The sequence below is a fragment of the Pan paniscus genome, chromosome 5 (assembly GCF_029289425.2).
Source record: "Pan paniscus chromosome 5, NHGRI_mPanPan1-v2.0_pri, whole genome shotgun sequence".
In the NCBI taxonomy this organism is placed as follows: domain Eukaryota; kingdom Metazoa; phylum Chordata; class Mammalia; order Primates; family Hominidae; genus Pan; species Pan paniscus.
The window spans coordinates 80,729,070-80,756,817 of NC_073254.2; the positions used below are offsets into that span (position 1 = coordinate 80,729,070).

The window sequence follows — 27,748 nt, forward strand, 5'->3', positions numbered from 1 at the left end:
CACATTAGAGTTCACTCTTGGTCTTGTACATTCTTTGGGTCTGAACAAATGCATAATGACATGTAACCACCATTATAGATACAGAATAGTAACAGTGCCCTAAAAATCCTCTGTGATCCCCCTGTGAATTCCTCTGTCCCCTCCATCTCTGGCAATCATTGATCTTTTCAGGGTCTTCATAGTTTTGCATTTGTAAGGATGCCATATAGTTGAAGTAATACAGTATATAGCCCTTTTAGATTGGCTTCTTTCACTTAATAATGGGGATTTAATATCCTTCCAGGATTTTTTCATGGCATGAGAGCCCCTGTCAGGGCTGAATAATGTTCCATTGTCCAGATGTACCATGGTTTATCCGTTCAACCTACTAAAGTTTTTCTTGATTGTTTTCAAGTTTTGGCAATCATGAATAAGGCTGTTATAAATACTCTTGTGGAGTTTTTTGTGTGAACATGTTTTCAATTCGTTTGCTATACATCGAGGCACACACTCACTGGATTATACAGTAACAGTGTGTTTACTTAGAAACTGCCCAACTGTTTTCTAAAATATTTGTACCATTTTGCATTTGCACAAGAAATTAGGCAGCATTTTATAATTTGTCTTCATAGCAATTACTAAAATTGTAATTCATCAATTATTTTTGTGGCTATATATTTATTATTTGACCAACTACTCTCACCTCCCTTCCTCTTCTTCTCTATTCCCTTCTCCCTCTCTGGTCTGCTTTTCTCCTCTTCAATAAGTTCCATAAAACAGGAACTGTGCACATATTACCTACTACTGTTCTCCAGGCAGATACAACATAGTAGATTCTAAATAAAATTTTGCTGATTATTATACATGAACGAAAACATGAATGGATTACAATTATTGTGGTGTTAATCACAACTAAGCACAAGAATTTTGTGGAACAGTCTGTTGAATGCAATATCATACACTGCTAAAGATATAATGCATTGTTTTCTACAATAATATTTAGAGTGATTTAAAATATCACTTGAGCCATACGCTTCCATTAAAACGTTATTATTTATGAAGGAAGCCTAACTATTTGCCAGGCTAAATGTCTTGGATACTTTACCCTATTGAATGATTAAAACAATTTTGTGATGTAAGAATCATTATTTATTCCTATGGTGATGATGAGGAAACAGGCTCAGAGATGTTGGTCGCTTATTCATAGATAGCAAATGTTAGAATGTAGTTTGTCCAGTGAATACAAACCCTATATCCATGAGCACTACGTCAGAAAGTTTTCACTCTGCAACCAAAATACAGTTCTAGATCTTTTCACTCTGAGCCATACTCAGATTTCTTTTGGTGAGCACAGAATACATTAACTTATATAAAGATTAGCTTATCTATTCTGTTATGGCCCGAGTGTTTGTATCTCCCTCACCCAAATCCAAATGTTGAAGTTCTAACCCCTAAGACTATGGTATTAGAATGTAGGGCTTTTGGGAGGTGATTCAGTCATGAGGGTGAAGTACTCATGATTGGGATGAGTGCTCTTATAAAAAAGCTGCAGATAACTAGATAGTCCCTTCCAGCCTATGAGGACATAGTTAGAAGGCACCATCTGTGAGAAAGCCGACACTAAACATCCCTCAACTTGTACTTCCCAGCCTCCTGATCTATGAGAAATAAATTTCTGTTATTTATAAGTCAACCAGTTTATGGTATCTTTTTTTTTTTGCAGTAGCCTGAACAGACTAAGACTTAGTGCCTTCAATTTTTTTTTTTTTAACCAAAACTTCTTTTCTTCACATGGTTCTTACATGATAACAAATGGAACTGTGCATTTTACACCTGCTAGCTTATTCTAGAAATAATTAAATTCTGGCAAGGCAGTGGGAGAAAATATAACTTGCATCTATTGCATTTTTTATGATAAAAACCAATCTCTGTTTCTCTGCTTTTTCTGGCATTGCCACTGAGAAACGGCAGGGTTTTATACTTCTCTTTTGGCTTAGGAGTCTTTTTTTTTATTCATACAGAAACCACCTGCTTTAAGCTTTTCCCCCCTTAATTAAAAATAAATGAAACTAAGAAAAGAGTTAATGTGTAGGAAGGAAGACCTGTTGGTTGTTGCTCTCCATGCAGCTCAGGGATACTGACGTACAGCACAGCGTATCTTGCTTGCTGCTTTTGATATATTTTGGATGTTAGATGGTGTCCTTGTATGATAGTGTTTCATTTGGTTTTGCCTTACTTTCTGTAACTGTTTTCATGTCATTTGCACTTGAATTCCCAAGTAAGGAGAAGGCTGTGTGCACATTCCCACAGTTTGAAGACTAGCTTCAAAGACTTTCTGACTATAAGGCTGACTCACTTCAATCTGAAAGGAGAAAGAAAATATGTATTGCCACAGTATGTTGTAGAAAATGAGAGAGGCTTGAAAGTGTTCAGAAGACATTGTTCTTAATGTTCTAAAATGAAGATGCCAACTTAATGTTTCTAATGATAAATTAGTTAAAGATAAGTATAAAATGATCAGTGTATTCATTGGTGTGTGACAACTGTGGCTGTTTGGGTTGGTATAGAATAATACTCCAAGGGAGAAATGGGTAAACAAATGATAATATATTAACTAATATGTGTTGATAGAGGTATAAACACAAGATGCTATGGATGGCAAAATAAAGGTATGCAGTCCAAATTTGTTTGCTCAGATTGGCTCAAGTAATAGTCCCTATAGGAGGTCAAGTGTAGCAAGTCTTCTTGAATATAAGGAGACATTGTTCTAGGGAGAACAGGTAGGAAAGCTTGCAAGTTACTTTCAAGGAGTGTGAATGGAAAGATGTGAGGTTATGTTATTTTTTAATATATCCTTTATGACACATATTTTAGCACTTAATATGTGTATATTGTTGAACTTAGATTCTAACAACTATTTAAGATTTTTTTTATCCTAAGAAACTCAGATTCGTAGAGAAGAGATACAACATGCAAAACAACAATTATAACACAGAAAAGAAATGGGTAAGCAGCATAAAATGTAAACACATAACATTATACAGATTCAGAGAATGAGGACATTATTTCCAATGGAGGAACGTAGGATGTTTCATGAAATAAATGTCTTTTCTTATGAGCAGTCAGTTGAACATTCTGTGACTTAAGAAAAGCTTCCCTAAATGTTATAGATATTTGGTGGTAAGAAAAAGAAAGTTTTAAATTTCTACTTGCCAGTTCTCAAAAATCAATTGAGTATTGGGATCCTCACATCGATGACCCACTAATTTACCTATAGTGTCTGCTAATTCCATGTATTCTTACCAAAATAGTAGGAAAGATCAAACAATTTGACTTCTGAAATGTTTCATGGCTCTTTTACTTGTACATACTCAGGGTTCTGTATCAGATATCAGTTTCTAGGACTGGTGAGTCATAAACAGTGGTCTCAGGGAAATCTTTAAGGTATTTGATTTCAATTAGGCGAGAATTTAGAAAAAAAAAAATTCAGAGGATGCTATTGACAGTAGGACCACAGAGTTTTAGTTATGTTATATATAACTATATATATTAGTCACACTGATAATTTGCACCTGTAGTAATTATGCGTTATTAAATTGTTCTGATATGATGACTGACACAGAGTAATTTCTTGATTTTGCTATTTGGAGTGAAATACAAGGTACTTAAATTTAAATTAAAAACAATGGTATTTCCAATATGAACTTGGCCATAGTCAGGCATATAACTTTAACATTCAAACTTTTTTTGCTTTTACAACTCAATATCTACAAATGTAGTTAGTGTATAAGAAGGCCATTGGCACTTCTTATATTAGGATCATGGATATCGAAAATAATTGACATGTAATTAAACTTAATCATTGTGAAAAGTCGAGAAAATCCCATATATTTAAAATTTGGAGGTAACCTAAGTAAGTTTGTCACCATGTTTTCAATAAGAAAAATCAATATTCAATAAGAAATAGCTGGTGATATTTTGTGCTAGATTAAATTGTTTTACTGTTTTCAAGAAGAGTGGTAAGCCAGTGATGACTTTTTGAACTGAGGAATCACCTGGTCAGACTTTTATTTTGAAAGATAACTCTGGCATATGTTTGATACATAGTCAATGTGCTTTTGAGACCTTGCCTCTAAAACAATGCATCTTGACCTCTTGCCTCATCAACTTTCTGCAGCAATATTTGTTGCCTGCGCATCTGTCTCTAGTATTAACCTTGACTTCTCCCCTGAGCTATGCTTTCCATTTCCCTTCTTATTGCACCTTCTTTTGGATAGACTAGAAACAAAAGTGAGATTCAGTGCATTCCTTAAGATCCTTATTCCTGCATTCTTTAGTCCGCTAGAAGATCTCCCTGCAGATTAAAATTATACAGCAAATCAATGAACTTGTGCTTTCAGAAGCATTGCCATTGAAGCAAATCCCCTGAAGTTCTGGTAGCCAAATTCAATAAGGAAAAAGAAAATTATCCTTAAAGTTTTCACTACCAATTATCAGACACCAGAGAAGAAGTGACTATTTCATGTTTATATTGTTGTCACCCCATAAAACTTAGATGGAGCTTGTGTGCTTCTACTCTGTGGAAAATTTCACAAATTCTTGATGTTCTTCAGATTTCATACAAATTTATAAAATTATGGACCCATAGCTTTTATTCATGGTCTTTGATTTTATTCTCCTCTTTAACCTTGAGAAAGATGAAAACTGATTTGAATTAACAATTAATTGACTGACATACTTGAAAATGTTTTGAAAAGTTTGGGCCATACATTGTTATGTTATCAGACAGAAAACATGATTATCATCCTCCCCTAGGAAAAGACATTTTAAACTTTCGTGACAGGATATTGTGGATAACCTAGGAAAATAAATAAAACAATGTTACGTTGCAGTGTCCCAGGCAATGACTCTCAGGAGCCATTATAGATGAATTATTCTAAACCAAGAGAAAGAGACAGAGATACAGAGAGCGAAGCACATAAATTTGATGGAACATGTTCCACCCAAAAATAAAAAAAGAGAGAAATAATGCAGATTAGGGGAATGAGAATTCCTGTTGTGTGTTGTCAAGTTGTCATAAGGGAAGAAAAGAATGCCAGCATTATATATATTCTTGAGAGCTTGGCCACCTTTTTGGTAGATGCTTCAGGCAGAGAACACACACACACACACACACACACACACACACACACACACACACACACACGTATTCATTTACTTTAGTAGTATACACAGCCTAAGCAGAGGGATAATTCATGTGATCTGTAGTACCATCTATATAATCCATTAAGATAGACTCTGTTCGGAAGACATGCATAGATCACACTTACTTCTTCAGATCTGACCACTGACTCACCTCCACAGAACCAGTTTGAATGATGACCATCTACTTCTGTGAGCCCTATCACATATAGAAAACTACATGAAAGGGCTTTCCTTTCTGGAGTCTTAGATAACATCTTTGTAGATCACAGGGTTTGTATGAGGCTGTATAAGATTTTGATAAACAGCCTGCAGGGTTTGGAAATCTAAGAGAGACTTCACCAGACTCCTCTAAAATTCTAAATGATTTCCTGTCTAATGGATTTTTTCAAGAAGGGCGAAGTTCTGCGTGCTCTTGGGAGGCAACAGAGGTTTTCCAGGCACTTCGGGGTCTCCTGATCTCTAATTTCACTCTTTCCGCTTCAACTCATTATGTATCAGTCTCAGGGAAACAAAATCTCTGTGGGATTATGCTCTTGAAATGAAGAAGAAAAAGGAAGAGGAGCAGCAGTAGGATAAGAAAGAAGAGAAGGAGGATGGAGTAGAAGTGGGGGAAGAGGAGGAAACAGAAGAAAAAGAAAAGCTAAATGGGACTAATTATTTTGTCCTGTAAGCACTTTTTTTCCTATAAATCTTTCCTGGTTTAAAATAGTTATCCCAAAAAGGGCCAGAGCTACCAGGTAGGGCAGTGTTTGAACCTGGAGGCACTATCTTGTGGAAGATTAGCATCCATGATATTACATATTCTAATGTCCTAGCCTTGTATAGCTCATCAGGAAGTCCACCCAACACAAGAGGCAATAGGACCTATTCTTCTACCAGCTTGCATTTTTCCTCTAGTGACTTGCTAAGCAACCAGAAAAACTCACCCAAGGCTCTGTTTTTATTAGTCCCTAAAGTCTAGGAGCTACCTGACACATGTTTAGGTAGGGTAGTTGTAAATGGCTTTGAGATTACTTTGTTTTCCAATTGCTAAATTTTCAAATAATTTACCACTTATTTTGAGCTCCTGTTTGGCAGCATTAAACATTTCTTAATGAAAGATCTCGGAAAAGGGGGAAAATGTTTCTTGATGCATGTTTAAATGGGATAGTGGTAAATGGCTTTGAGCTTACTTAGTTTTCAAATTGCTAAATTTTCAAATAATTTACCAATTCTTTTGAGCTTATCTTCAGCAGCATTAAGCATTTCTTAATGACAGACCTTGGGAAAAGGGGAAAATGTTTCTTAAGTGTAGAGGACAAAGAGAAAGAGTGTAATAGTGCTAATTGCACTTCCATTTCATCTGTCATCTCTGGTTTCAAGACAGACTGTTCACATGATGTGGCCCTTATTTCTCAGAGTAAGGTTGATGACTCTTGTAGCTCAAGACTGGTGCCTATTGAACTCTCTTATTTGGTTGGTTGTTTTTCTTGTAATATAAAGGCATCTAAAGGGCCATCCTGTGTTTCAAATTTTAATTAAACAAGTTACGGGTAAAAATACTTACATTTTGCTTGCTCAACTCTTTAACCTAATTTATAGAGGCAATTTTGTAAATATAATTTTATATTCATTCAACAAACACTAATTGGTTAGCAGCATACAAATAGTGTGCTGAATACAATGCAGGATGGAATGGAGATAGGCTTCTACCTAGTGACATTTACAATGTACCAGGAATGACATATAAATCAAGGCAATAGAAAAATAAAATATAATTCAAACTATAGTAGTCAGAAGGAAAAGAAAAAGTTATTGTGATAGAAAAATAATGTAGATAGTAGAAAAGTTTTCTCTAAGGAAGGGACCTTTAAGTTATAACCCGTGTGATAAAAAGAAATAATCCAAAGGAAGAGTGAGGGTATGGATGTGCTGTCAGATGTATCAGCATAAACAAGGGTCATGAGGAGGAAAAGATCTTGTCCTGTATGGGACAGTAAAGAGTGGATAATGGGAGTTGAGCACAGTAACTATGGTGGGGGCAAAAGTACAGAAGTGCCTGTAGAAGTAACAGGGTCAGGTTAGGTTGAGAATCAGAAAAATAGTAATTAGTTTGAATTTTATTCAAGTGCAATTGACATATATACTAACAAGTTTTTTCAAAAGGGAAATGATGTGATCTTATTCAGGTTCTTAAAATATTCCTATTCTTCCATAAAGAAAGATCTAGAAGGAGGTTAAAAGTGGGAGTGAAGAAACCAGCTAGGCTCTAACAATTATTATGTAAAAGATAATGATGGTTTGATATTTGTGGCAAAGCAAATTCAGAGAAAAGGCTGGATTTGAAATGTGTTATGAAAGAAAAATTAGCAAGACATTGTATTGAGTAGATGTGTGAGATAGAAGATAATGAAAAATCAGGGAGGACTTCAGCAATAGAGTAATGATAATAAATTTCCTGTGATGGGACAGGTGGTTGGAGGAACATGTTAGAATGGAGGGACTGAATCAGCAGTTCAATACTGTACCTGTTATGTTTAAGGTACCCATGAGATATTTAAATAATGATTCTAAATAAGCAGTTGGTTATATAAAAATTTATTTCAGAGAAGTGTGAAGTAGAGATATGATTTTGGGACTCATCAATATATGATATCTTTATAGCCTTTTTGAATATATGACATTGCTTCTGGGGAGAATGGAGAAAGAAAAAAGTTGAATACTAAGCCATGATAAATTCCAAACTAGAGGCTACAAAGAGAAGGAGTCAGCAGAGGAGATTGATAATGAATAGGAGAAAGAGGTAGAAGGTTAGAGAGAAACCAAGTTTTTTAGAAGGTGGTAGTTAAGTATGTAGATGATTTGAATAAGATGAAGATCAAAAACTGTGCTTTGTATTTAACAGCACAATAGGATTTCTGGAATTTCACTGTAACAGTCCTAGTGGCAAGAAGACATGAAAGCTAGATTAGAATGGCTTGAGGAAAGAATGAAAAGTTTAGATAATTTAATGAATATTCATTTCAATACAGTTATCTACAAAAGGGAAAAAGAAATATGTATGTACTTAGATAAACATGTGTTTTCAATATGTTTCTCTTAGTTTTTTCCAATAAATGTTTACTGACCATCGAGTACATCAGTATGTGCCAGCCATCACATTAGCCCCGGCCATTCAGTGGAAAATGTAACATAGTCCCCTGCCTAGGGGCACTGGTAGTATGCTGGAAAAGACATATAAATCAATTTGGCATAACAAAAGGAATACCATTAAAAACTATAATTATTATCATGAACCCTACATACTGATTTTGTGTGGAAAAATCTTTTTAAAAACTTAGAAACTAAAATATTTATCTAGCCCAGTAACATAGCACAAAGATATCTCAATATTACATGTTTTGGAGCAAAGTATTCTTAACATTTGATATTTGATTATTACTAGAGTTTTTTATTATTATGGATAAATGATATCTTCAGAATTATTCTCACTTTCTGGTTGCCATCTACTTTGCCTTTTGTCTCCCGATCAAGTTAGATAACCACATAGAGAAATATCCTATGTATCTTTTATAGAACACTGAAACTGTTAATATCTTAATGAGGAAAACAGAAACCATTTCTAACACTTAAATAATAGAGAGAATTGGACATACAGTTGAAAAAAAAGAGAGCTGAAAATAACCAGAGGTTAGTGAGGTAAACAGAGGTCAGCAATGGCATGAAACCACTCAAAGTAGGCTGGAAAGACACAGGGAAGAGGAACAAGTCACCTGAAGGATGCTGGATTTTTTCTGTATTATGTACTCCTTATTTCTTGTAGAAAATAAGGATAAGCCACAACATTTTATCTTCAAATGTTACTGTCAATAGAGTGAAATATACTAACAGTCCACTGGATTGTAAAGTCATTGAGATAATAGAAACTGTTTTGCCCAGATCTTAAAACATGGTTTGTGATGATTAAATTTAGTTGACAGTGATGTTTGTTAAGTAGACTGTCAGAGTACAAGATTGTTTTAGCTTTATTACCTAAAATAATCAACTTTAGCTTAGAAATATTGATAACAAATCTTGACGATGTTTCATATATCAAAAGTATAGTATAGTGGTTTGAAGTGTGGGTTCTGGAGCCTCACTTCTTAGGTAAAAATCTTTGCTCTGCCATTTTCTAGCTCTATTACCAGAAAATTAGACAGGACTATGGGATAACACTGCTTTTCTTTAAACCATACTTTACTGTATTGAAACTATTAATAATTCTGCTTCAAGAGAGACTCATATTTTCAACTTGTTACATATCTGGTAGCCAATAAGCTTCTCAAATTTAATGTATTTAAACAGAAATTGTGATCTATCCTCCAATCTGTAACTGGTCTTCTATAATTTAGTAAATTTGCTTGTCTTCTTTAATTTTTATTTCTATTTTATTGATAGGAATACAAATTTACAAATCATTCACTAAACTTTTTATTCTCACCCCATACATCTAGTCCATCAGCATGTATTATAGGCTCTGCCTTCCACGTATACCCTGAATACAAACTTTACTCAGTATATTCACCATTTCCACTCCAGGTCCGTCTAATTATTTCCCTTTCCTGGATCATTGCCTGCTTCCCAATATACCTTAGCTTCCATTCTTCCCCCGAATCCAAACTCCATTGAGTGTATATTATCTACGGTAAGCTTTTTATGATATCAATAAGATTAGAACTTTCTTATTTCAAATATTCCAATGGCTTCCTATAATTCTCAGAATCAATTCCAAATTCAACAACAAACAAGTAAAGAAGCCACATTATCTGGTTTCTAATCACCTCTGTGACCTCATTTCTGCCTACATGGCCTTCCCTTATTCTCTTTAACTGTCCATCTTGCTTTTGTGTAAACATATTAAGCATTTTCCTGCCTGCAGGCCTTTGCACTGCTGTTCTTTTTGCCTTTGATACTCTTTCCTAAAATACTCACATTAATTTATATCCTTGTTCAGAGAAGACTTCCCTGGCCACTGCCTCCAAAACAGCCCTTGCTGTTTTTCCTTATTATGTATTTTGGGATATTTTGTCTTAAAATCACTTATCACTAATTGATAATAATTAATTCAAATTTCTTTCCTAAAATACAAAGTATATAATGGAGAAACTTTGCCTATCTTGCTGACCAGCTCATTTCCAACAATTACAACAGTCACTGGCACTTAGATATTGATCAATAAACATTTGTTGAGTGAAGACATAGAGGGCTATACAATGTCCACATGAAAGCAGATGACCATATTCTCATAAAGCTCTAATTCAGAAGATCTTATTTGCGTATTTTTCCTCAAACATAGATTCAGAAAGAAAATAATTTTTTAAGTCATGATGTTTCATAGAAATTACTATATCATCTTGGTACCTATTAAGTTTTTGTTTGTTTGTTTGTTTTTGAGACGGAGTCTCGCACTGTCGCCCAGCCTGGAGTGCAGTGGCGCAATCTGGGCTCACTGCAAGCTCCGCCTCCCAGGTTCACGCCATTCTCCTGCCTCAGCCTCCCGAGTAACTGGGACTACAGACGCCCGCCACCAAGGCCGGCTAATTTTTTTGTATTTTTAGTAGGGACGGGGTTTCACCGTGTTAGCAAGGATGGTCTCGATCTCCTGACCTTGTGATCCGCCCACCTGGGCCTCCCAAAGTGCTGGGATTACAGGCGTGAGCCACCACGCCTGGCCCCTTCTCTTTTTTCTTAATTTACATGCATTCTGTATCCATTATGGTAAGGGATCCTGTTGACCCTGTGTTTTTGTTTGCTGTGGATATTTTTCCATTTAATGTTTAAGTTTTTATACACAGACACTTTATAGTTCTTTTGTTCTTTTATTTTTAGTTGACGCATACTAATTGTACATATTTATGGAATACATAGTAATATTTCAATGGATGTATACATTGTGTAGTGATAAAATCAGGGTAATTAGCATAATATTGAAGATATCTTTTTTGTGTTGTGAACATTAAAATTCTCTTTTAGCTTTTAAAAAATTTGTATCAAATTAAGCGTTACAAGTGCAATTTTGTTACATGACTATATGGCATAGTGATGAAATCTGGGATTTTAGTATATCCATCACTCCAATAACAGACATTGTAACCGCAAGTAATTTCTCATTATTTACCCCCCCATGTCCTCCCCCACCCTTTTAAGTCTCCAGTTTTTATTTTTCTCCACTCTATGTCCATATGTACACATTATTTAGCTCCCACTTGTAACTGAGAACATGTGGGTATTTGTCTTTCTGTGTCTGGGTTGTTTCATGTTGGAAAATGACCTCCAGTTCCATCCACATTGCTACAAAACACCTGATTTAATTCTTTTTATGGCTGACTAGTATTCCATTGTGTATATATACCACCATTTTCTTGATCCAGCCTTCACTGACAGGTGGATTCCACATCTTTGCTATTGTGAACGGTGCTGTGATAAACATATAAATACATGTATCTTTTTGATATAATGATTTATTTTCCTTTGGCTGTATACGCAGTAGTGGGACTGCTGAATTGAATCGTAGTTCTATTTTTAGTTCTTTGAGAAATCTCCATACTGTTTTCCATAGAGGTTGTCCTAGTTTACATTCCTACCAGAAGCATATAAGGGTTCCCTTTTCTCTGCATCCTTGCTAATATCTGTTATTTTTTGTCTTTTTAATGATAGCCATTCTAACTAATGTAAGATAATTGCAGTTTTAATTGGCCTTTCTCTGATGATTAGTGACATTGAGCAGCTTTTCATACGTTTCTTGGCCATTTGTATGTCTTCTTTTGAAAAAAATGCCTATTCATGCCCTTTGTCCACTTTTTTTGATGGGGTTATATTTTTTATTGTTGTCGAGTTGTTTGAGGTCCTTGTAAAATTTTAAATATTAGTTCCCTGTTGGATGCATTGTGTGAAAACATTTTTTCTCATTCTGCAGGTTATCTGTTCACTCTGTCAATTGTTTCCTTTTCTATGCAGAAGCTCCTTAGTTTAACTCAATTCCATTTGTCTATTTTTGTTTTTGTTTCTTGTGCTTTTGAGATCATACTCATAAAAATCTTTGCCTATACCAATGTCCTGAGGCATTTACTCTGTTTTCTTCTAGTAGTTTTATAGCTTGGGGTCTTACGCTTAAGTCTGTAATCAATTTTGAGTTGATTTTTGTATATGGTGAGAGATACGAGTCTAGTTTTATTTTTCTTCATATGAATATCCAGTTTTCCCTGCGCTATTTATTGAAGATAGCATTCTTTCTCTAACGTTTGGTATCTCTATCAAAAATCAGCGAGCTGTAAATATGTGAATCTATCTCTTTCTTCTCTATTCTGTTCCATTGGTCTATGTGTCTGTTTTCATACCAATGCCATGCTGCTTTAAGTTACTGTAGCTTCATAGTGTAATTTAAAGTCAGAGAGTATGATGCTTCCAGCTTTGTTCTTTTTACTTAGGATTGCTTTGGCTATTCAGAATCTTTTGTGATTCCATATAAATTCAGAATTGTTTTTCCTATCTCTCTGAAAAATATTATTGGTCTTTTGATAGAGATTTCTTTGAATCTGTAGATTGCTTTGAATAGCATGGTCATTCATAAAGTTTGAATATTTGACCCTGCCCAAATCTCATGTTAAATTGCAATCCCCAGTGCTGGAGGTGTGGCCTGGGGGGAGGAATTTGGGTCATGGAGGTGGATCCCTCATCACTTTCTGCTGGTGTCACAGTAGTTGGTGAGTTCCTGTGAGATCTGGTTATTTTAAAGTGTGTGTCCCCTACCCATCCCCTCCCTGGCTCTCTCTCTCTTTGTTGCTCCTGCTTTTGTCATGTGATGTGCCTCCTCCCTCTTCGTCTTCTGTTATGACTGTAAACTATCTGAGGCATTCTTAGAAGCCAAGCAGATGCCAGCACCATGCTTCCTCTAAAGCCTGCAGAACTGAGAGCCAATTAAACCTACTTTCTTTATGAAATACCCAGTCTCAGATATTTCTTTATAGCAATGCAGAATGGTTTAATACAGTCATTGAAATAATATTAATTCTTCTGCTCCATAACCGTGGGATGTCTTTCCCTTCATTTCTGTCCTCTTCAATGTCTTGCATCAGTGTTTTGTAGTTTTCCTTGCAGATTTTTCACCTCCTTGGTTAAATTTATTCCTATGTATTTCTTTTGTGTGGCTATTGTGACTGGGATTGCATTTTTAATTTCTTTTTCAAATAGTTCATTATTGGTGTATGGAAACAATGCTAGATTTTGTATGTTGATTTTTTTATTCTATAATTTCACTGAATTTGTTCATCAGCTCTAAGAGATTTTGTGGTGGAGTCTTTAGGTTTTTCTATATATAAGATTATGTCTTCTGCAAAGAGGGTCAATTTGACTTCCTTTTTTCTAATTTTAATGCTCTTTATTTCTCTCTCATTCCTAATTGCTCTTGTTGGCACTTCCAGGACAATGGTGAATAACAATGGTGAAAGTGGGCATCCTGTCTTATTACAGTTCTTAGAGGAAAGGGTTTCAGCTTTTGCCCATTTAATATGATTTCAGGTGTGGGTTTGTCATTTATGACCTTCATTATGTTAAAGTATTTTTTAATGCCAAATTTGTTGAGACTTTTTATTATGAAGTGATGTTCAATTTTATCAAATTAATTTCTGCATCTATTGAGATACTTATATAGATTTTGTCCTTGATATTGTTGATTGATATGTCACATTTATTGATTTACATATGTTGAAACATCCTTGCATGCCTGGGATAAATCCCACTTGATCATAGTGTATTATTTTTTGATATGTTGTTGTATTCAGTTTTCTAGTGTTTTGGGGAGAACTTTTGCATCTAGGTTCATCAATGATAGTTGCCTGTGGATTTTTTTATGTTCTTGTCTAGTTTTGGTGTCAGGGTAATGCTGGCCTCATAGAATGAGTAAGGAAGAATTTCCTCCTCTTCAATGTTTTGTAATAGCTTGAGCAGAATTGGTGTTAGTTCTTTTCTTTTTTTATATATACTTTTTTAAATTTTATTATTATTATACTTTAAGTTTTAGGGTACATGTGCACAACGTGCAGGTTTGTTACGTATGTATACATGTGCCATGTTGGTGTGCTGCACCCATTAACTCGTCATTTAGCATTAGGTATATCTCCTAATGCTATCCCTCCCCCTCCCCCCACCCCACAACAGTCCCCGGTGTGCGATGTTCCCCTTCCTGTGTCCATGTGTTCTCATCGTTCAATTCCCACCTATGAGTAAGAACATGCAGTGTTTGGTTTTTTGTCCTTGCGATAGTTTGCTGAGAATGATGATTTCCAGCTTCATCCATGTCCCTACAAAGGACATGAACTCATCCTTTTTTATGGCTGCATTGTATTCCATGGTGTCTATGTGCCACATTTTGTTAATCCAGTCTATCATTGTTGGACATTTGGGTTGCGAACTAGAAATACCATTTGACCCAGCCATCCCATTACTGAGTATATACCCAAAGGATTATAAATCATGCTGCTATAAAGACACATGCACACGTATGTTTATTGCAGCACTATTCACAATAGCAAAGACTTGGTGTTAGTTCTTTCCTAAAAGTATGATCAATTTCAGCAGTAAAGCCACCTGGTCCTGGGCTTTTCTTTGTTGCGAATTATCTAACATCAGGAATCATCTGACATTTATACAACTTTTTGGTGTGAGTTGAAAGTGACTACAGAATATGGAACTGTGAAACAACCACCACCCACATCTGAAAGAAGACTTAAGTGTTCTGCAAATTAGATGTAATCTTTAACAAATATTAGAACACTAAAGCAGGGATGCCTATTAGGTATGTCTTTATTATTAGGAAATAGACATGTATTAGTATTTTAACATCATTTTGAAATATTATTTTCTTACAAATAAAAATGATTCATATAGTATAACTTGTTTTTAACTCTACATTTATAAGCATATCTCTCTGGTCCATTTATACTTATTTATACATTATTGTAATTTTCATTCACAGTTTCTTCATGTGAAAGCTATTTTATAGGATATGGTAGAAATAGCCTTTTCATGTCAAACTAAAACGTATAAAGATCATTCCTACTGCAAGCCAATACAAACTAAAATAATTTGCAAATCACAAGAATATGTTTTCAAATTTTCTGTTGCAGATACTGCATTTTACATTAGCTTCCAACTAAATTTGACTTTTAGAGCAGAAAAGTTTTATAATTTGTAATGTGACTTCTTTTTTATATCCACATTAATTACCATACAGTACAAATTCTTCATTGGAAAACTATATTCTCAAAAGTAAAAATAGTATTTTGACTTAAAGTTAAAGGAATTAAGAATAAATTTGGGCATGCAACTGTGCATATCTCAAATGGAAAGGATTGAGTCCATTTTGAAATATGGGTAAAATTTACTATGGAGATTTAATTTTCAAGTAAAATATTTTATTTGAGCTATCCAATATGTCTATGGAAATGCAAATGGATCTCAAAACAAACTTTACAATTTCTCTTAGGAACAAAGAAACTGAGCTTAATTTAATTACTGTAATTGTCATTTGCAGACCTGCTCCATTGGGCTTCTTTGTGGTGATGAAATAAGGAGAATTACCTGTTTAACTCCCATCTTTCAAAGAACAGATCCCATTTCCACACAGACATATACAGTTCCCCCTTCTGAGACTTTGGTCAGCAGCTTTCCATCTATAAAGGCTACTAGAATACCAGCCATAATGGACACTTACCCAGTTGATCAAGGTAAGTAGAAGTGGGTAAGATATTAAGAAGTTTGAGTTTGAAAAAGTTGTGTGGTAAAAGCATATTTTCTGCATTATTAAAATCTTTTTTTTCTGAGATACATGATTTTTAGGGGTGTAAAATTAAGCATTATTGGTTATGACTCCTGTTTTAAGTTTTGTTTTAAACAATGTTGTTTGCTAATACTATTTCTGGATCAATAAAAAAAATGTAAATTAACAGTTTTTATTCCACTGTGTAAATTTGAATAGACAACTGGACCTCAATCCCAGCACATTTTGTTTTAAAAGGGCCTTGTGCTACTTGCATCAATGTGTCTTTACTTCATATTCTCTGAGTCATTAAGGTAAATTTATATTCCTATCAAATTATTTGACTAACACTCAGATAAAAGATATGTGCTTATTTTCCTATTGTGAATTATTTTAACAACTTCAGGCTGTTTTTTCCATGTCCAATTCTTTAACTTTCTAAATCAAGTGATGTCATATTATAAACAGTACATTGTATATTAAATTGCAAATTTACTCTTCATGTAGCCAATGCCACTTCGGATAATCAGAGTAAGAATTGTAGCCCTTAGCAAGGAATTCTTGAAGAAAAAATAATTTTGAAGGCTATTGGGTATTCTAAGTAGAAATGTACCTTGTCTATTTTTCATCTATGTAATTTCTATTCTTTTAAAAAATTAAATTGAAATATAGTGTTATCTAATATAAACAGAACATTTTGCCTATTGAGGAAGTAAAACAGTATTTCTAACATTTCTAACCCGATGGGTCAAACATTCATTGGTTGTGTCAATGACAAAGAGTTGTAATTTTTCATGTGTTCTTATTCAAAGGAGTCATTTAGTTGGGAATATGTCAATTCTATGTAATGCCATTTGTTCTAACTTTAGCCCTCCCATGGAGTGTAAATAATAGGAATCTTTGCATTTATGCAGTTTGTGAAATCATTAAACTCCTCATGTACTTTTATTAGAAATATGATTTACAGAACCATATTTGTCTACATATAATGGATGTAAGGTGGCAGTGCAATTTGCCTGAGATTTATCCCAGTGCCAAAGTGGTTCGTTTCTGATTCATTTTTCTAAACTTTTTGGCTTTTTTCCTTTTTGTAGGTCCAAAACAGACAGGCATTGTCAAGCATGACATTCTCCCAACCACTGGTTTGGCAACGTTAAGAATTAGCACACCCTTGGAAAGCTACTTACTCGAAGAACTGATTGTCACTAGAGAGCTTTCAGCAAAACACAGTCTTCTTTCTTCTGCAGATGTTTCCTCTTCTCGATTCCTGAATTTTGGTATTCATGACCCAGCACAAATTGTCCAGGACAAAACATCGGTATCACATATGCCTGTTCGAACTTCAGCAGCCACACTAGGTTTCTTTTTTCCTGATAGGAGAGCAAGGACCCCATTTATCATGTCTTCCTTAATGTCAGATTTTATTTTTCCTACACAATCTTTATTATTTGAGAACTATCAGACTGTTGCTTCATCTGCTACCCCAACGACTTCAGTAATTAGAAGCATTCCAGGGGCTGATATTGAGCTAAACAGGCAGTCATTACTCTCCCGTGGATTCCTGCTTACAGCTGCCTCCCTAAGTGCAACTCCAGTTGTCTCTAGGGGGGCTCAAGAGGATATTGAAGAATATTCAGCTGATTCTTTAATTTCAAGAAGAGAGCACTGGAGATTGCTCAGCCCCTCGATGTCTCCCATTTTTCCTGCTAAGATAATTATATCTAAACAGGTAACCATCTTAAACTCATCAGCTCTGCACCGGTTCGGTACAAAAGCCTTCAATCCCAGTGAATATCAGGCTATTACTGAAGCTTCAAGCAACCAGAGACTCACAAACATCAAATCACAGGCTGCTGATTCTTTAAGAGAATTAAGCCAAACATGTGCAACATGTTCTATGACTGAAATAAAATCCTCTCGTGAATTCTCAGATCAAGTTTTGCATAGCAAACAGTCCCACTTTTATGAGACATTCTGGATGAACTCAGCGATATTAGCCAGCTGGTATGCACTAATGGGAGCTCAAGCTATCACTTCTGGGCATTCATTTTCTTCTGCTACTGAAATAACACCATCAGTGGCATTCACAGAAGTGCCATCTTTATTTCCTTCTAAAAAGAGTGCAAAAAGAACAATTTTATCCTCATCCTTGGAAGAATCCATTACCCTATCAAGTAATTTGGATGTTAATTTACGTTTGGATAAGACTTGTTTATCCATTGTCCCTTCACAAACTATCTCTTCAGACTTGATGAATTCTGATTGGACTTCAAAAATGACTACTGATGAACTGTCAGTATCAGAAAACATTTTAAAACTATTGAAAATAAGACAATATGGCATAACTATGGGACCCACTGAGGTACTAAATCAAGAGAGCTTATTGGACATGGAAAAAAGTAAAGGATCTCATACACTGTTCAAACTTCACCCAAGTGATAGTTCTCTGGACTTTGAGTTAAACTTACAAATTTATCCGGATGTTACTTTAAAGACATATTCAGAAATTACACATGCAAATGACTTCAAAAATAATCTGCCACCATTGACAGGCTCAGTGCCTGATTTTTCAGAAGTCACCACCAATGTTGCATTTTATACAGTTTCAGCAACTCCAGCACTTTCAATACAGACGTCTTCCTCCATGTCTGTAATTAGGCCAGATTGGCCATATTTTACAGATTATATGACCTCTCTTAAAAAAGAGGTCAAGACTTCTTCAGAATGGTCCAAATGGGAACTTCAGCCTAGTGTGCAATATCAGGAATTTCCCACTGCAAGCCGGCATCTCCCCTTCACTAGATCTCTTACTTTGTCTTCACTGGAATCCATTCTGGCACCTCAACGGCTGATGATTTCTGGTGAGTTTCTCAGTTTCTGTTCAGTAAACTTTTAGAAATGAGTTTCTTTTCTACGGAGAAGAAAGAGCCTGTCATGGTCACCGGGTGCTCTAAACAGCCTCATTGTAATCAGGGCAGCAGCCAGTTCAATGGAGAAGGCACCTGCTGTTGTACCTGACACAGATGGTTATTCTTTATGCACTGCCACAAAGGCTACCAGATCAATACAGTAGTAGGTTGGAGACAGCTATACTGCTGGCAAGCAATCAGAAACTGAACTAGTTCAATTCATTATGACAGATCTCTCAAAGTTTAGAAATAACTTTTATTATTCTCATTTCTTGAAATAGCTTCTGTGTCAGGTTGAACACAATATAACATACTCTTTCTAACGGTATCTTCAGTGGTAGCATTTTTTTTAATATGGGAAAGAGGAAATCACTGGAACTTTCTTGAGATTTCCTATCCTCTATGGCATGGTATATCATTTTTAAATTTAAAGTTTTTTGTTTCATTTTATATAATTCAGAATATAAGTTAATTTCATGTATTTTATTTAACAAAAGCACTATGCAAAAATTGAAGGAGATAATATCTGTGAATTTGAATTCAGAGCCTTGATATATTAATGACAAGCCAGTTTTCTCATATAACAGTTCTTACTTTAAAGCGTATTTTAAATCACTAATCTCCCCTTGTAATTGCTATCAAATTGGTAAGGATGTAAAAAAGGAAAAAGGTTAAAGAATTGTGTTTACCAGAAAGAGAAGATTTTTCATTATTTTAAGAAGTTCTATCTTGTGGAATTTTCAGGTGTTACTTCGTGGCAGTGAAATTAATTTTCCTTTGACAATAAACTTATAGTGGTTTGTGTCTGTGTATGTATGGTTGTGTGTTTTTGCTTCATATATTACCCCAACGTTTAAAAGGTTTTAGGTGTGTAATTTATGGCTGAAAATTCAGTAACATGAAAGAACAGGTCATTCTATTTGGTATATCATATATTCAATATGATATAATTTTGTCTACAAAATTTCTTAAATCCATGATAAAATTAATTACAAATTTAAATGTGGTATTCTCCTTGTACTTTTACAGGCTGATAGCTTGTGGTTTATCTGTTATAACTCACATACAATGCCTAATACATCATTTCTCACATATAAGGTTCTTGGTAAATGTAGCAGAGTTAAAACGTCTCTCAAACAATTCATCCCATAGCCACCTCTTGGAAATAATCAGGGCACAAATTCTTCATTATTAGTAAATAAAACATTAAATTTGGTCTTTTTAAACATAATCTTGCTGCTTTTCACTTTTCCCATTCTTCATTCCCATTGCAACTATTCTTTATTTTGACCTCACCTACATCTCCTAATCTCCTTCCAGTTTTTCTTGCCTTTCTAGTCATTTAGTCATTATAATAAATCATTTGCAAGGCATTTGTTGACATTTTCCAATATGTTCATCCACCGTCTTGATCAGAGTCACATCAGCGAATAAACAGTCTAACTGGGTATTTGGGGAGAGTTTAATATGGTAATTACTTATTAAAATATGGGTAGAGTTTAAGGAAAACTAAGGATCTTACAGTTCTCAAGAGACCAATAACAGCAAAACCAGCATTGGGCCTAAAGAGACAGAGGTAAGAGAAGGACCAGAACCTAAAATGGAAAGCTTCTAGGTTACAGAAGGTGTGGCCTTTGGAAGTAGGACACAGGTAATCCAATAAGAACAGACAGGGAGGAGACTAGAAAATACTAGACAACCCCTTTCCTGTTGTCTTCTAGTCTTCTGCAGGTGCTTCTTATTAACCAAAGCTGTTCAGTAGCTGGAGGCTAAAGTCAGTCCTTTGAATTGATCTCTAGTGTTTAGAGGGTAGAATAAACAAGGGTGGAAAGAAGATCGGGAAGAGCAAATGTTGATGTATTAGAGTCCTACATTTGTCAATTTGCAGCTTGTATTTTGTCAAAATTCATAATAATGGCTTGTTCCACTAAAGTTCTTATGGAATTCCTCACCTAGGCTCTTAATTCTTCTAGGCAATCCTAGTTAATTTTGAATTGGCTTCCTAAAATTTTCATCACAGTGATTATTTGAATTTTTTTCTGATCTTTCTTAGCATGAATATGATAACCATCTTATTTGTTGAGCAAATTAACTTATTTCTAACTTCTCAACTGACAAATACCATCTAGTCTAATTAATCTTCTTTCCAGACTCCATCTTAAAATTATCTGGCAATGAAGGAAAGGAAAATAGAAAAACTTGGTGATACAATTGTTCCAGAGCCTTGTGTTTAAAAGCTTATTCCTTATCCATGAAATTACTTTTACACCTTGTCAAAAATCAATCAATGGTATACATGCGGGTCAACTTCTGGAGTCTTAGTTTTTTCAATTAATCCATATGTCTTTCTTTTACCCAATTCCAAACTGTCTTGGTTACTATAGTATTTTCTTCTTTTAAAATTGTTTTACACAATTTAGATGCAGATGTTGCCATAGTAGTCATTGTTTGGTATCCATGAAAGATTGGGTTCCAGGAACGTGCAGATACCTAAAATGATAGCCAGCACCAGGTTAAACAACTAAGCATTACGTAAATATGATTTCTGTGTTGTTCACTCTTGTACACCTAACATCTAACACTAAGTGGCATTAAAATAGCTGCTTAATAGTGGTTGTATAAAGTCACTAAAACATATTACTGGAAATAATCTTTATAAAAACTCTGGTCTAATCTCTTCATGTAGAGAAATGATATAGTAGGCCATAGTCTAATGTTCTACAATGCAAAAATCTTGAAAGATTGAACCATTATATATACCTGTTTCTTACACATAATGGTTTCCGTGACACTGCCAAAATATAGAACAAATGTGTAACTGATGAAGGGAGATGTCTGCTTCCAAAGTAGACCACTGAGTGCTATCATTTCCACCATATGTGGTATTTCCATAATAGAAAAGTAGCTAAGGTAGCAAGCCTATAATTTTAGAGTCCCTTGCCGCTGGTGAATTTCCCACTTTGTATTGGACCACTAGAAAAAAAAAATGACACTCTGAGCAACCTCTTGCGATTAACAAAGTGAGGCATCGTGGAGCCACCTCTATCAACATGATTCTTTGAGTTTTGTGTACTTTTTGAAGTGCGTGATTGCTGGCCCTGTAGTACGGTGACAGCTCTATTAAATTGAATCAAAGTCCTTTTCTCTGACGTCTTTGAAACTGGATGACTTTGTGTGATTTAATTTAACATACAAAGGAAATAAAATGTAAGAGAAAAAGGGAACATATTCTAGCAATTTGTCATTCTTTTCCTACAGCAATATAACTCTATTTTTTCTACTAGTTATTTGGGAAGGATATAAGAAAGAGCAATCAGAGCTTCATGAACCAAATATTCTCAAATAGCAATGGATAGGAAAAATAGAGTGTTTGAGTTATGTTTATTCCATTTTTAGTTGTAAAATTCTAAATTTAAAAATGTACACTGCAGATAAAATTCTAGTAAATGACAAAGGGGCATTTCCTCCAAGAATAAAAAGGATAAGTCAAGGTAAGATATTTAGTAACGTAATTTACTGCATCATTAAACAAAAAGACTTTAACACTCAATTGATAGTTTATTAAATGTGTTCATTTTATCTCTTGTTTTTTCTTTCTGAAAAGATTTACATCTTCAAATCTTTTTGGCATCTATTAATATTTCCTAATCATACCAATATAGAAATAGCTCACAACAATATTCAGTGTCTTAATGCTGAAACAGAAGAGATAGTTTCATTAAACTCATTAACAGTTCAAAATGCCTTATGTATACATGTACACGTATTTCTTACACATAATTTAGAAAATATGGAAAAAATGCATTAAGTGTCTTAGTCTATTTGTGCTGCTATTACAAAATACCACAGAATGGGTATTTATTTCTCAGTTTTGGAGACTGGTAAGTTCTAGATCAAGGTGCCAGCAAGTTCAATGAGTGTCTGTTTCCTCATTCTTCACCAGAATGAGGTGTCCTCATGTGGAAGAAATGCCAAAAGGGCTGAACTCACCCCATCAAGCACTGTTATCAGACACTAATTACATCCAGAAGAGAGGATACTTCATGGTCTAAACACCTCCTAACGACCCTACTTTTTAATACTGCAGCACTGGTGATTGAGCTTCAACATGAATTTTAGAGTAGACACAAATATCCAAATCATAGCATTAAGCAACAAAAAATTCAAACTACTGCTTATTAAAACCATACAGAACAATTTAAAAGGTAAAATTTACTAACCATAAAAGTATATAAATGGACATGTGATATCTTAATTTGAGCACTCAGAAATGTAGGCTGTTAATGTTACGTACAATATTTGAAAAGTATAAAGAAATTCCAAACAAGGCCAAATAAGATAATACTTAGAACTTATATTATTTGAAAGTGCAAAAGTATAACCAAGAAAGTGTTGAATAGAAAGGGCAATAAGAGAATGTGTATGTTTTTGTAACACATAAAAACTGTAGTTAAAATGTTATATTGCTCCAGACAATGCTGATAAAAGGAAATAGAATAGAAAGTCTAGATATACATGCTATATATAAAACTACATCCAAGGGGTGATTGTGAGTCCATAGAGAAAGATTATTTACTGAATTCTGTTGATGCATTGTTTTATTTTGAAAACTCGTTCTCTACGTTTCAGGCCAAAATAAATTGTGTTAGGAATAACCACATAGAATTGCAAAACGAAACATTAAATGATCTGAATAAAAGTTTCAACATTTATTTTAGATACAGTGGGTATGTGTGCAGGTTCGTTACATGGTGTATTGTGTGATGCTGAGGTTTAAGGTACAGATCCCATCATCCAAGTAGTGAGCATAGTATCCAATAGGTAGGTATTTCAACCCCTACCTGCTCCCTCCCCAACTTCTACTAGTCCAAAGTGTCTGCTGGTCCTATGTTTATGTCCATCGGTACTCACTGTTTAGCTCCTACTTACACATGAGAACATCTAGTATTTGGTTTCCTATTCCTGTGTTAATTCACTTAGGATAATGGCCTCAATCTGTATCCCTATTGCTGCCAAGGACATGATTTTGTTCTTTTTATGGCTGTGTAGTATTCAATGATGTATACGCACCACCTTTTATACAGTCCATCATTGACTGGCACCTGGGTTGGTTCCGTGTCTTTGCTGTTATGAATAGTGCAGTAATGAACATGCAAATGTATGTGTCTTTTTAGTAAAACTATTTTATTTTGAGTATATATCCAGTAACAATATTGCTGGGTCAAATAATAGTATTTATTTAATCTCAAAATTGAAAATTTTTAACTGTGAAAGCAAAATTAGAAAATTATAAATTAAATGTTGATAGTGAGTACATTTTATAGTACATTAACTAAAAGTAATACCTTTCTAAGCCAAAAAATGATCTTAAGCATCGTTAAAGAAAATATATGCAGCCATGTTTTACCTTACAAGACAGACATATGATTATTAAGTGTTCTTTTAAATTGATGGCAAAATGCTGACCACGAGAACAGTAAAACAATTTGCAAATAAAAACTATATGCAGTAAAATATATTCAAAAATTATTAAGAGCAACTCAGAGTATCAAATTCAAAATGTGACACAAATTTTAACTACCTATTTGTTAGTCTTTTTTTTTCCAATTGTAGTGGTCTGAATTAGGAAAGTCACAGTGGAGGCACTCTATTGGTGGGAGAGTAAGTTGGCACCATCTTTCTGGAGGATTATTTGTTAATAAAAATTTTAAAAGCATTAAAATATAATTTCAATTTTAGAAAATTATTACTGATATATTAAATATTATATTAAAAATTTAAAAATTGGAAAACAACTATTATCATAATATGGTGGCTTTATTAAATCCTGACATGGAAAATTGTTTCTCTCTTCCTGTAGGAGAAAATGTAAAACCATGTATACAACCTATTCTAAATACATGTATACATGCACACCACACATATGCAACCTAATTCTTCCAGAACCTTAATATTGTTTTTAATATTTACTTTTATTTTCTACATGCTTTACATATTACTATATACTTTTTATCAGAACAAAATATGTTTTTGCAAATATGTGTTTTATTGAGATATTAAGAATATTTCAAAAAGCATATTTGATCATTTTATTCATGTTAGGTTAAAATAAACTACAAGAATTTTGAGAAATATATTCATATAGAAAATTATTGTAAGTCATAGCATTATAATAGTTGACAGGAAATCGATTGAAAAAAGTATAATATATATCTTGCATGGAACACAGAGATATATTTTATGTCCAAACATGCCATCTACATATTTTTAATGAAATTATTATGTTTATGTTAAAATCATTAATCACATTTCTACAGTATTCTTTACGTTTTAGTGAAATTAGAAGAAAAATTGAGTGGAATTAATCACAGTTTTTTTTTTTGAGGCAGAATCTCATTCTTGTTGCCCAGGCTGGAGTGCGATGGTGCAATCTCGACTCACTGCAACCTCTGCCTCCCAGGTTCAAGCGATTCTCCTGCCTCAGCCTCCTGAGTAGCTGGGATAACAGGCATCTGTCACCACGCCTGGCTAATTTTGTATTTTTAGTAGAGATGGGGTTTCTCCATGTTGGTCAAGCTGGTCTTGAACTCCTAACCTCAGGTGATAAGCCCACCTTGGCCTCCCAAAGTGTTGGGATAACAGGCGTGAGCTACTGTGCCTGGCCTAATCACATCATTTTATTCAATATTCAAGTGTTCATTGATGGTCTACTTTGTGACAGGCACCAGTCACCACTATGATTGTTTGTTTGTTTGCCTGCTTGCTTATTTGGGCCCTGAAGTGTTCAAATATGAGCTGTAACTCTTTAACACAATAACATCATTTTTCTTTTCTACGTATTTTGAATCATATGTTTATATCCTAGGGTTTTTTTGAATAATGTTTATATCCCAGGGTTTTCAAACTCCTCATTCCTATATTTACATTTTATAAACCAACAAATAAGGAAAAAGTTTTCCTTCTGATTAAAACTATTAAACACCAAAGAAGATGTCCAACCTACAAGTAAGATGTAGACACTTCCAACCATACCTCTCCAAGTTACTTTACTACATTAAAAGTCACTCAGAACCCTTTTCCTGTGGCCAAGGAAGTATTTGCATGGAAGACAGAATCTTTTGTAACAATATATAATGTCACTTTTGTTCTAACTTACTTAAAATATATACAATTAACCTCATTTGGAACTAACCCAGCAATGAATGCTGCTGGTGTTCCTACAGGGCCAACTGTATCTGCTGAAACCCAACACACAGGAGCAATAAGATCAGAAGTAAAATCCTGGCATTTTCTTTCCTGTACATCTGCTAGCACCTTCCTAACAAATGAAAGCCCCGTGCTTTTGTGTTGTGCTAGTTTGTAGTATTCCAGATCATTCATTATTTGCATTTCATTCCCACTAGTCACTGCATGGAATAGTGTTATTGACATTCTATAGAGAATACAGTAGAGTGATTGTGATAGTTTAATAATACAAACTTTTTTGTGCATTCTACAGTTCTTTGGTTTTGAAATACTTTCATTTTCATTGCTGAATACCCATCTCAGTGGTACATGACCTTGGAAAAATAGCAAGCAAAAAAAAAAAGACCAAGGATTGGCAAACTATAGCCTGCAGGCCAAATCTGACCCATTCCTTTTTTTTTGGAAAGACAATTTTACTGGAACACAGCTATAACTATACCAATTCATGTACATCAGCAGTCCCCAAAATTTCTGGCACCAGGGACCAGTTTCGTGGAAGACAGTTTTTCCACGGGGGGCTAGGGGATGGTTTTGGGATGAAACTGCTCTACTTCGGATCACCAGGCATTAGTTAGATTCTCATCAGAAGCATGCAACCTAGATCCCTCACATGTGCAGTTCACAACGGGGTTCACCTCCAATGAGAATCTAATGTGGCTGTTGATCTGATAGGAGGCTCACCTCCTGCTATGCGGCCCAGTTCCTAACAGGCCACAGACAGGTACCAATCCATGGCCCAGGGGTTGGAGACCACTGGTTTACATATTATCTATGACTAATTTCGTACAATGACAACAAAGTTGAATAGTTGTGACAGAGGTTGTGTCACACATAGCAAGCCCAGAATACTTACTATGTTCTTCTTTACAGGAAAACTTGCCAGCATCTGATATAACGATATGGGTAAATTTTGACAATTCTCAGTTTGGTTTATTTTACTTTTCTGGCCAAGTTTTTAGTATCAGCCATAAATGGACTCAGAAAGGTTCAGATTTCAGACCTACTTAATCCTATTGTTCTATCTCAAGTCACAATGTCCCTGTCTTCTCTACCACTCTGATGGCGCCCTAAGATAAAGACATAGACAGTGGTAGACACCCATTATCTGCCCTTCGTGAAGCCCTTAGATCTATCCAGTGTGGGCTTCAGGGGTGTGTGACCTCAGAAGGACTTCACTCTTGGTGGAGCCACAGTATGTAATAGCTCAGTGAGACTCAAGTACAATGTAAAGGCATTATACAAGCCACTGGCTTCAGTGTTTCCACTGTTTTGATAAGAATAACATGCACGTATGAACCATGAAATATGAATTATGTAATTTTGATGTTTAATTGTTAAATTATATTTGTCATTAAAGCTGGCATTATGCAACATAAAGATAAATGGTAGTATTTATGCCAATATTTGAAAATTTTTCTTACATAGAATGACATTAAACAGCAAATAAAATACCATAAAATGATTAGATGAAGACCATAAAACAAAGGAAAAACTTTATATCTAATTACCTGTAATGGTACATTTTCTCTACTTTTTTGAACAAATGGTTCTGATTTTCATTTTCAACTCAGCCCAGAACATTTTGTATGTAGCTCGGTCCATGGTGCCACTATTTTGTAATTTCCTTCCCTACTCT

General features: G+C 34.7%; 1 protein-coding gene across 1 annotated transcript in view; it reads left to right on the forward strand.

Moving 5' to 3' along the window:
* The window catches only part of LOC129398100 (protein eyes shut homolog), a 283,356-nt gene that overhangs the window by 39,463 nt on the left and 216,145 nt on the right, over positions 1–27,748 (forward strand). The window contains exons 4-5 of the mRNA XM_055114414.2: positions 15,734–15,926; positions 17,053–18,819. Of these exons, the coding sequence (XP_054970389.2) occupies positions 15,734–15,926; positions 17,053–18,819 (1,960 nt within the window). The remainder of the gene's footprint in view (positions 1–15,733; positions 15,927–17,052; positions 18,820–27,748) is intronic.